An 11,844-nucleotide genomic window follows, 5' to 3' on the forward strand; every position below is an offset into this window, starting at 1 on the left:
TACGAAGGAGCATGGAGCCGGCTTCCCGGCCAATCAGGAAGCCGAGCAGTGTGTAATGACTCGCTGCCCAGCTTCCTGATACAGGAAGTATCGGGCTGGGCATCGGAGCATTTGGGCGAGTATGAGTACTCGCCCAAATACTCGGCAACCGCACCGATTCTAGTATCGGTGCATCCCTAGATGGAGTCTCCACCGCCAGCTATTGTATTCAGTAAACACGGCACCGGAATACCGGAACAGTGGTGGCATCTAATTGGATAACTATTAGCATGAAAGCTGCAGCATGGATTTGGGAAGTAAAACTGTAAAAACAGTGCAATACGTGTCCGTATACTGTATGTGGCAGTCTACAGAATTCTCCTGTCCTATGCGTCTATCCCACAAATGTTTTTCATAGTTTCATAACCTTCATCCTTTTGTTGACACTTCAGTCTAGTAGATGAATCCATCTTTTATCATCTCCCTGGTACCTTTCTCGCATAACTCTACCTTTGTTTCCTGTAGCATGTTGAAGAAGGTGGCCCCGCTCATGAGGCCGGGCTCTGTGCTGGAGACCTCATCACCCATGTTAATAACGAGCCAGTTCACGGCTTAGTTCACACCGAGGTGGTGGAACTGATTCTGAAGGTGAGATGTTCTGCTCAGCCTTGGTGAAGAAAAGAGAAATGTCCTCCAGTTTATTCTGCGGCATACTTTGACTGCTCACCATCTTTCCACAGAGCGGTAACAAGGTCCTTGTCACCACAACGCCTTTTGAGAACACGTCAATCAGGACCGGTCCAGCCAGAAGAAGCAGCTACCGCTCCAAGATGGCCAGAAGAAGCAAGAGGAGCATGGGAAGAGAAGGGCAGGAGAGGTAACCTAGAGGAGGTGGAGGGGGGCTATGTTGGTCAGTGAAGGTCCACCGTAAGCACCGTAAGCGTGGGGGAGGGTCTCTCAGTGAAGGTTTCAGTGTATTTTAACATGCTTTATTTAATGTGGGTCCCAAGCCAAATATTACAAATAAACAAGTCAGTTATGAATGTGTTAAATACCATTAAAATTTATCTAAAGCCAAAATGGTTTAGTTTAGGATAAAGTAGGGAAAGCTGAGCAACCCTGCCAGGTCCCTCACTCTTTTAATCCTGGTTACCAATGTCACTGGGACCGAAAGTGGAGGGGAGATCCAAAAATTTTAAAGGAGAACTATGAGGTCAGTGCTCTTCACTCACCTCATAGTTCTAGCCGACCTGTGACAATGAGACTGTCACAGGTCGGCTCAGTAGATCGGGAGGTGAGCGAACACATACCGGCGTTCGCTCACCTCTCGATTCTGTCACGGCTCTCTGCCGTGACAGGGGAGGGGCTGGATTCCGCCCTCCCCGCTCCGCCAACGTTGACTGGCGGATCGGACGGGGAGGGGGCGGGTACAGCTGGCTCTGCCTCTAGATAGGCAGAGCCAGCTGTCACTCACGCAGCTGGGCGGATCCAGACATAATTGTTGGGATCCGCTTCAGCTGCGGCGTCTCAGTATACCACGAGCTGTAGCTGGCGGTATACTGAGCTTAGGGTGACGGGAGGACGCTAGTTTGTGTCCTCCAGTTACCCTAAGGAGAACTATGGGGAAAATACTTAACCCCATAGTTCTCCTTTAAGCAGTCACAGGGGATACAGGAACACAGGGGAAATCTTCCAATGGGGACACTTGTTGGGGTAACAGCTGTCTAAGAGGGAACTTCCGGGACCTTCTGTTGTGTCTATGGGACAGGACGTGAAAGCTCCCCATAGGGACACAGAGTACAAGGACCTACCTATAAGTTTTTGGATGATGGCGGCAACCAACATACACAAGACTAAACTCTAGGCCAATACAAAAACACCAGTCAATGTAGTTGTAACTGTAATATTTTAGTGCAGGTTGGTTTTGGTGTCGGCCTTCTGCAATCCCCTGTATAGCTGCTTTCAGGCTAGAAGAGGACGTGTGCTCTTCTAGCCTGAAGAGGACGTGTGCTGACAGGGAACATGCTGCCAGAAGGAGTGAGCAGAATGATGACCTCTTCAGTTTGCTTTTACTACTTTGCTGTCCAGTCAGCAGACAGTTGGTGTGTTTTGACCAAGCTCTGCTACTGTAGCATGGGAGGTGGTGAATCTGGCTTTGTTGTCTGGAAGGGGTGTCAGGGTCACGAAACTGGCTGCCCAGAGTTAAATATCTTTTGAAGTTCAACTCTGGATTTATTTTTGTTTACCTGAAGTGCAGCTCATATTACGGTGCCGCAGAACGCCTAGTTTGCCTTGCGGTAAATACGCCCCTGGCCGCAGTGCTAATCACTCCACCACCATGCTGCTCCCTATTCATTGAACATCATGGTGATGGCCTCATATAAATGGCTGTTAAAAGGGGGATGGTGTGTGCATTCCTGTTGCGTGCTGAAACCTCCCCAAGACATCAGATCATAAAGAGTGCATTGGGCCAGAATTCTCAGTGCACATGGAGAGAGCAAGGAAATAATGTAAAATCTGCACTTATGGAAGGAGTGAAATATAAAAGCTGCTGCGCTATGGTTTGTAGAAACTGTGAAAAAAGTGAATGTGCAGAGAGAGCAGCCCCCCTCCAGAAGATGACATAACATGCATACACTCTACAGAGGGGTGTAGCGAAGGAGGTGTCATTCCAAAATACACTAAAACCTTCATAAGAAAAAAGGTCATGGCCTTTCTTCCTAGCATTGTCTTTGCAGCAAGGGTGGTAAGAAGGGTAGCAGATGAGCAGTTGCGGGGGCAGAAAAAAAAGATAGAGAGATTTTGGAAAGCATAAGGAATGAGACAGGGGACAGGTGTGACTGGGATGATTGGAAGATGGGCAGGAAGAAGGGTAAATCCGCTCAGCTCAGGGCAATAGGAAAACCACACCAGCATATGATTATTATTTAAGGGTCGTCTGCTCCTTTTCCATCCTTTTCTCTTTTCTTTCCTGTCTTGCTCTTCCCCTGACAGTAAGAAGCGCAGCTCTCTCTTTCGTAAGATCACCAAGCAGTCCAATCTTCTGCACACCAGCCGCTCTCTTTCCTCTCTCAGCCGTTCTCTGTCCTCTAGTGACAGTCTGCCAGGATCTCCCACTCACAGCTTCTCAGCTCGCTCTCCAACCCACAGCTATCGGTCAATGGACTCAGCATACCTAGGTAGGGATGACGAGTATGGACGAGTATGTAAGTGTGTGCTGTAATATAGGAAATATAATTATGTACCGCATTTGCTAAATCAACGCTTAACAATGCCGGGTGTGTACGGGGCCATTGCCGTTCTAGCACTGCCTAGTCTGTATGGGACTGGCGCAGTCCCATGCTCTAGTACTTCCAGGTCAGTAAAGGCTGGTGCAGTATTGGCATTGTCAGGTCAGTATGGGTTGGTGCAGTATTGGCACTGTCAGGTCAGTATGGGCTGGTGCAATACTGGCATTGCCAGGTCAGTATGGGCTGGTGCAGTATTGGCACTGTCAGGTCAGTATGGGCTGGTGCAGTATTGGCATTGCCAGGTCAGTATGGGCTGGTGCCGTATTGGCACTGTCAGGTCAGTATGGGCTGGTGCAATATTGGATCTGTCAGGTCAGTATGGGCTGGTGCAGTATTGGCTCTGTCAGGTCAATATGGAGCTGGTTCAGTCTTGGCACTGTCAGGTCGGTACAGGGCCAGACCAGTCTTAGTATTGCTAGGTTGTACAGCTCCAGTCTTGATACTTCCAGGGCAATACAGAGCTGAAGCATTCTTAGCACTGCCAGGTCTATACAAGGTGGTGTAGACATTGCACTGCCTGGTTGATATGAAGTCGGTGTATTCCTAACACTGCAAGGTTTGTACAGGGCCAATGCAGTCTTACCACTGCCAGGTCTATGCCGTTCCGGTTCAGTCTTGGCAGTGCCAGGTTGGTATGGGGCCGGTACAGTATTTTCCCCCACACGGTGTATATTACAGGATGGCTAGAATACGACTGCATAGATCTTCAATGAGGGGTGTTCAGACGAGGTGTTGGCGGAACACTTTAGCTACAGAGACCTTTGCGACGTTTCTGAACACATTAATTTAACCCATAGTGAGGAATCATTGAGGCTTCCCTTCTGAAATGCTAGTTCCAAAGCTGTCACGCTGATTAAGTATGTCTTCATTTCACAAGTTAAGACTTCACTCTAATTTTCCTGATCTATATGCTTGTTTCATGTCAGTTGCTTTAGTTTTTTAATCCAGTCACAGACAGAAAACTAGCATTTTCAGCAGCAATGGCAGCCTCCCAATACAGGTTATCGTTCATTTCTGTTCCTGAATTCCCGCTTAAATGTCCATGACTTAGCCAGATAATGCAGATGATGTGGTGCTGCCTTCCCTCACCCTCCTTGTGGTATACGTGATGGGAACTGCTCTGTCTACATAGAGATGTCTAAGGAGCCTAGCAGGAAATGGAAGAATGTCACAAAGCATTGTCCTTCACTAAAAACACTACAGCAAATTCTTCCAGCAGTTCACCCTCTACCTGATAATGTTCCAGGGCTATTGTTTGAACTGAACTAGTAGCCAACATAGTCTGCCAACAAGTCTATGTGGCTGACTACTACATTGAAATGAGGCAGAGTGCAAGGAGCAGAAGCATGCATGCAGCAGGTGAATTGTGGGGAGGTCAGAGAATTTGCTCCAGTGTTTCCAGTGCAGGACACCACACAGGTACAATATATGGCCAAACATATGTGAACACCCTTCCAAATGATTGAATTCAGGTGTTTCATGTGAAGGGTACTGTTCATGCTACACCATACAATGATATTTTAGACAAATGTAGGCTTCCAACCTTGTGGCCACAGTTTGATGAAGGCCCTTTTCTGTTCCAGCAAGACTGTGCCCCTGTGCACAAAGCCAGCTCCATAAAGACATGAAGGGTAATTCATAAAGTTGCTGAAGGATCAGCCAAAGCTTGGCGGCATTCGGCTATTCACTCACTGCCGTTCGGCCCCTATGAGAATAGGGGCGAACGGCAGTGAGTGAGATGCCGGAGCTTTGGCTCAACCGATCCAGATGTTGGATCGGCTGAGTCGAAATCCTTCTGCACTTCGGCTCAGTCGAACATGCAGAGCATGTTCGGCTGACCGAAGGCAGCCGATGTACGGCTGAAATCAGACGTACTGAGCTGGAGTGAATAGCCGAACGTCATTCGGCTTGGTTATTCACTCGGCTGCCTTCAGCAAGTTTGTGAATAACCCCCGTGGTTTGATAAGTTTCGTGTGAAGGAACTTGTGTCCTCAAAAGCCCCAAAACACTGAATAAGGGGCAGGTCTTCTCATGCAACATCAGTACCTGACAAATGCTCTTTTAGCTAAGTGGGCACAAATTCCCACAGACACACTTCAAAATTATGTGGTAAGCCTTCCCAGAAGATTGGAGGCTGTTATAGCTGCAAAGAGGTACCAACTCCTTCTTAATAGTTTTGGAATGGGATTTCCAACTTTTGGCCATATAGTGAAAGCGGAACCTGACAGATTATCCTTGACCCTCAAATATTGCAGAAAGAAGCTTTGCAAAATGCTATTCATATTCTAATTCCATTCAAGGTGGTATTATGGAAGACAAGCCAACACTCACTTTGTCTCATAGACTTGCATTGTGAGAAGGAGCAGTAAAGCTCAACCATTATGTAGCCCTGCATCATCTGGGTGTTCTCTTTTACAAGCATGTTACAAAAAATATTATTATTAAAAACCTCATTACTTATGGAAAGTGTACCCTCCCACCTTCCCTATAAAAATAAATACAGTCAAGCAGTTATATTGGGTGGTGGTAGTCTGAATGGAAATTATTTATTATTCACATAATTCCAGTAAAGGATTCTGCCAAATGCCCCTGTTAAACCTTCAGCTTAGAATAATGAAGAGTGCAGCGTGATGGGCTGCCCAACAAGTACAATACATGACATAAGTATTATGTTGTGGGTAAAAAGGGGCACGTGAGCATTACATTATTATCTGCCAATGTTGTTAGTAGGTTTTACATAAACTAACTCCAGGTTATACTTGCTGGTACTTTGAAGGCTCAGCAAACCCAAACAGCTATTACACTCTTGGGTGGATGGCTGTTGACTAAAGTGCTCAAAGACTTCTAATGTGTTTAAAGCAGAACTGGCTACGGCCATTTAAAGATTTCAATATTCTTAGCAATTAGTAAATGACCTTTAAAACAAGCCCTCACTGACCTCTGTAACTGCAGGTGCTTTGGAGCAATTTATCCTCAAAATTCACAAGAAAAGCAAATCGGGTCCTGGTCCTGGGTTCCCCCTTTCTGTGCACCTGCTGTGTGTTTACACTATAAATTATAAGGCAGGGAGACTGCTGAGCCAATGCTTGGAGGGGAAAGGAAAAGCAACTGATGAGAGAAAAGTGAAAGTGTTTTCGCTGTAAATGTCGAGAATGAATTACTCCACAGTACCTGTAGCTACAGAGTTCAGCCAGGGCTTGTTTCTAAGGCTCATTTACTGCTTCTTAAGAATATTTAAATATTTCATATGTCCATACCCTGACCACAGTTCCACTTCCAGGGATTCTGCAGCAAGATCTCTACATCCAAGCTACCAAAAAGAGATCTCATGCATGCTGTTGGAAATTTGCTACAGCAGATGAATGAGACTAGAAAATAATAACAGAGCGCAATAGTTTGACTTCCTGTCACAGAGCAGTTCTCCTGGTTGCCCATCAGCACTCTCGAACATTGTGTGGTTTGCAGAATGGTATACTCCCAACACACCACAACCCACCCTACACTATGGCAGGCCAATAATTGTGCTCTGTTCTTATTATTTTCTGATGTTACCTTAAACTATACCTCTGGATTTTCACAGAGCTGCAATTTATGGTGTGTCTGATTTAATCCTTTGTGAGAGCGTTCCACAAACCTGGTTGCTTATCAATTACTTTTTGCTTAAAGGAGAGCTATGAGGCGAGTGATTTCCACTCCTCCTCATAGTTAGAGCCGACCTGTGACATTAAAACTGTCACACGTCGGCTCTATTGATCGGGAAGTGAGTGAACACATAACTCCGCTGGCTCACTTCCTGATCATCTCCCTGCAGGGAGCAGTGACTGTCAGTCACGGCTCCCCGCAGGGATTCCCCCCTCTCCGATCCTCCAGCCCTGAGTGGAGGAACGGAGGGGGGCGGGCACAGCGGGCTCTGCCTCTAGATAGGCAGAGCCCGCTGTCAATCAGCCAGCTGGGTGGATCCCGACAGTATTCTCGGGATCCGTCCCAGCTGTGGCGCTCTGAATATATAGCGAGCTATAGCTCTCTATATAATGAGCTTTGGGTCACAGGAGGACGTTAGTATATGTCCTCCCGTGACACTAAAGAGAACTATGGGATAAAAAGGTGACCCCATAGTTCTCTTTAACATTAAGTATAAGCCACAGTGGTTACCCCTGGAGGACAGAGCCAGAGTCTTCCAAAAACAAATCAGATTGCTGGAAGTTCATAAAAGATATAAGAAGGTCATGAGTAGAACACACAAAAGAAGCAGCGCTCCTCCACAGCTCAGGAAAGGAATGAGACGGGTGCTTGCTGCTGGGAGCACGTCCTTGCTCCAATATGAGCCCATACAAACAGATGAAAAGCTGGTTGCACATCGGATTCTGCTGGGATAGTTTATTGAAGCTGGTACCTCATCACTGGTGTCCCAGCCAAGGTCCACCCACTCTGACGCATTACACCCAATCATGGGCTTAGTCGTAGAGATCTTGATGATTAGGCCATGATTGGGTGTAACGCGTCAGAGAGGGTGGACCTTGGCTGGGACACCAGTGATGTGGTACAAGCTTCAATAAACTATCCGAGCGGCAATCCAGTGTGCGGCCAGCTTTTCTTCTATAAGAAGGTCATAGCTGCCAACTTGTACCAAATATTCTCCAGGAACATTGCTGCTGAGTTGATGAATGTGGAATGTTTTTATATATAACAAACATTGTTATAAGGTGAAAAGAAGAGAATGCAGATTACAAAAACATTTTGTGCATTTGTGTGGACAGATGTTACAACTCTCTGACTGCCCTTGAAAGTCAAGAACAGGTAGCAACTCTGATATCCAGCAGCGACTCATCCCACCAGCAGCCATCCAGAACTGAAATCTATTTTGGGGGAATGCAGTTCGGAAATTCCTGCGTCTCCTTAAAGTTCTGTTGCACTTTCTTCTCATGCTGGGTCCTGGTGTTCCTGTTACATCTTGATATTCTTGTCAATGTTCTCAGATTAGAATGTTCTTTCCACTTGAGAGAGATAAATTACAGAACGTTGGTGTTCAATGAAAGAGCAGCAGGCTACGTACATTAACAACAGGCTCTGAGATGAGATTGATATTCAGCTTATTAATATTCCTTCTCTATTGTTCTTGTTTCAGGGGCCTCTTCACAAGGCAGTTCTCCTTCTTCCAGCACTCCCAACTCTCCTGCCCCTCCTCCTCCATCCTCCTCGACATCCGGTGGTTCAACGTCCTCCTCATCCTCTTCTCCTGCACCTCCTTCTCCTCACATTCGCCCAAGCACACTCCATGGTTTGTCCCCAAAACTGCATCGCCAGTACCGCTCTGCAAGATGCAAGTCTGCCGGTAACATGCCCTTGTCCCCCCTGGCTCACACGCCTTCGCCCACTACAGCCGCCTCACCTCCTCTTCTTCCTAGCCACATTATAGGTAGCAGCCTGACCACTCAGAGCTTCCCTCCAAAGTTGCACCCCTCGCCTCCTGTCTCCCGTCCACGCCCCAAGAGTGCAGAGCCCCCACGTTCCCCTCTCCTGAAGAGGGTGCAGTCTGCAGAGAAGTTGGGTGGAGGTGGAAGTGGTGGTTCACCAAGAAAACAAGAGCCAGGAGGTGGAACACCAGAGGGAGAAGTGGGAGAAAACATGGCGGGCAGATCTCAGCCTGTTAGGAGAGTAGGCCGACAGGAATCTCCTCGGAGCTTATGTGCGGGAGACCTGATAGTGGACAATTTGGAAAGGCTGGAAAGTGACATTGGGATGGGCATATCACAGCAGGCAGAGGGGCACAAAGGCGTTGAAGGGAAAGTTCAAGTAGTAGGAAAGATGGGCACTGTTGTACGAACACCTACTTCGTTTTCACCCCAGGAACCTCCTTCAATTGTGACAGTTGCTCTACCAACACCAGGGGAGCCATCTCATGCCATGACAGGAAGATGCCAGGTCAAAACACTAAGTCCTGTGCAGGAACATGAAGGTAGACGGGGGGAAGGAGACGATGGGATCGGGGAGGCTGATGGAAAAAAGGGAGATAAAGGAGAGGATGATGAGGAAGAGAGTGGGACCATGAGGGAACGTTGGTATTTAGAAGTGGTTGAAGAGCTCACTACAGTGGGTAAAAGTACTATAAAAAGTGGCCCCTCCAACCACAAAGACTCCCAAGTTTCTCAGGCAACTTCACACATAATTAAGTCTAAAACTGTTGATCCTGACCCTGTGAAGTACACCACCGGTCCTCCCCAGCATCTCCACTCCGATCCCTCCCATGCTACAAAAGACAAAAACAAAGAAGTTCCTCCAATGAAAACAACTGATCCTAAAGCTATTAAGTCTTCTTCTCAGCCAACTGAAGATAAGAAGCCAGAAGCTCCTAAAGCTGACCAACCCTTAGGTGTAAAGAATGAAAAATCAAATGTCGACGTTCCAAAATGTCCTTCCCATTCTCCGCCAAGTGCCAAGCTCCCAGAAACCTTCCAGTCAGCTTCCTCTCACCCTGTTAGATTAAATGAAGTGAAAACCAATCAGTTAAAGGATTCTACCTCTACCATCCTAAATATTGAAAAGTCCCCAGATACTCAGATCAATAATGTACCGCCCATGAGGAGCAGTGATGTGAAATCTGAAAAAACAAAAACCTTCACTACCGCAGTGCCCACCACGGAAAACATAAAAGGAAATGGAGCTGCTGTCAAAGATTCCCAAATTGCCGTTCCCGCTTTAGCTTCTGTGAAACCCCTTTCCCCAGTAAGCATACAGATAAGCAATGCAGAGAGCATACAGGCACCCCAAGCTTCAACTGTGTCAGATAATAGTTCGATGAATGGAGCAGATAACGATAAGACAAAATTGCAAGCTATAATAAGCAGCACAGAAGTACATAAACAGGCGGCCAACCAGAGCCAGACTTGTGAGATGGAAATTCGTCATTCAACAAGCAATACTCAGATAACTGTAAACAAGGTTAGCAGAGTGGAGAGTGACAAGGCCACGGTCACCACTCCTCCGGTTTCTGACAACAAAGTAACTGGCCCCTATGCTGGTTTTAAAAGTCTTACTGAGAGCACCTCAGTAACTGGTGGGCTTTCAGGGACGGCCAACGACAAGGTTAGGGACACCGCCGATCATCCAAGCACTTGTAACGCTGGTGAGGAAAAAAAAAAAGCCAAATTGCCAACTGCTGCTTCGGATGGTAGCATCAGCAGAATTCTGAGCGACCAAGCTAAGAAAAACTCATTCCCTCTGAGTCAAGACAAAGCCAACAAGCCTGACCCCAACCAGGTATCAACCACCCCTTCTTCCTCGCTTAAGCCTGCTAATGGTGGAGACCCCAACCAGATATCACCCGCCCCTTCTTCCTCACTTAAGGCTGCTAATGGTGGAGACCCCAACCAGATATCACCCGCCCCTTCTTCCTCACTTAAGGCTGCTAATGGTGGAGACCCCAACCAGATATCACCCGCCCCTTCTTCCTCACTTAAGGCTGCTAATGGTGGAGACACCAACCAGATATCATCCGCCCCTTCTTCCTCACCTAAGCCTGCTAATGGTGGAGACCCCAACCAGATATCAACCGCCCCTTCCTCACTTAAGCCTGCTAATGGTGGAAACTCCAATCAAGTATCAACTACCCCTTCTTCCTCACCTAAGTCTGCTAATGGTGGAAACCCCAACCAAGTGTCAATTGCCCCTTCTTCCTCACCTAAGCCTGCTAATGGTGGAAACCCCAACCAAGTGTCAACCACCCCTTCTTCCTCACTTATGCCTACAAATGGTGGAAACCCCAACCAGATATCAACCGCCCCTTCTTCCTCACTTAAGCCTGCTAATGGTGGAGTGGAGAATGACCAGACAAGATTGTCCAGATCTGTCGCCGGAAGTGGCATAACCGACAGCAAACAGACTAAAGAGACCTCGGTGACTTCTCTTAAGGTCACCAGTCCAGAACAATGTAAGCAGTTGCCTATAACGATTACAGGTAGCGGAGTCAAGAGCGACGGCAAGAGCGGGACCTGCGCACCACTGAAGTCTCCGAGTTCTCAGACGGCCACAACAGTTAGGAGTCAGCACCCCTCTTAAGCAAAACAACTCCAGAATGTCAGGGTGTGAAAGGGTCAGAATCACAGTGTTGATATTGTAACTGCGGCCTAGCCCTCTAACGCACGAGGGAGCAAAGGAAAAAAGTGGGGCTGGACTTATTCGCTGCCACCGCGGGATTTTTGCAATGAGCCTTATCGCTCCCCCTCCCCTGCAGTCTCTTAAAGAGAAGCGGGGGGCCACACTGGCGTGTATGTGTGTGTCCAATGTGTGTGCGCGTCTGTGTATCTGTGTGTTTGTGCCGTGCCTTACTTGTTTATTAGTCGGGGGGAAAAAAAAGTAACCGCACACATACACACACTTAGTGCTAGAATCTAAAGAGATAACTGGAGGACGTCTGGCCGGACTAGGCAGGAGGAGAAGGAAAGGAAGTAGGTCTGTGCACGGCAGCCATTTTTGTCACACCGATGAATATGAAGCCTAACTTTTCATACAGGAACTGTTGACATAGCTGCGGCATACTTGACGGGCTTCATGTTGTTTAAGGCAGTGCTAGGCCAAC

General features: G+C 47.4%; 1 protein-coding gene across 1 annotated transcript in view; it reads left to right on the forward strand.

Moving 5' to 3' along the window:
* Window positions 1-11,621, forward strand: part of LOC108801672 (microtubule-associated serine/threonine-protein kinase 1-like) — a gene marked incomplete at its 5' end in the record, with an annotated part of 21,300 nt that extends 9,679 nt beyond the window's left edge. The window contains 4 exons of the mRNA XM_018573574.1: window positions 505-627; window positions 720-856; window positions 2,974-3,158; window positions 8,395-11,621. Of these exons, the coding sequence (XP_018429076.1) occupies window positions 505-627; window positions 720-856; window positions 2,974-3,158; window positions 8,395-11,324 (3,375 nt within the window). The remainder of the gene's footprint in view (window positions 1-504; window positions 628-719; window positions 857-2,973; window positions 3,159-8,394) is intronic.
* Between the last annotated feature and the right edge of the window lie 223 nt (window positions 11,622-11,844).

Source organism: Nanorana parkeri, unplaced genomic scaffold (assembly GCF_000935625.1).
Source record: "Nanorana parkeri isolate BGI_ZX_2015 unplaced genomic scaffold, ASM93562v1 scaffold2432, whole genome shotgun sequence".
Lineage (NCBI taxonomy): Eukaryota > Metazoa > Chordata > Amphibia > Anura > Dicroglossidae > Nanorana > Nanorana parkeri.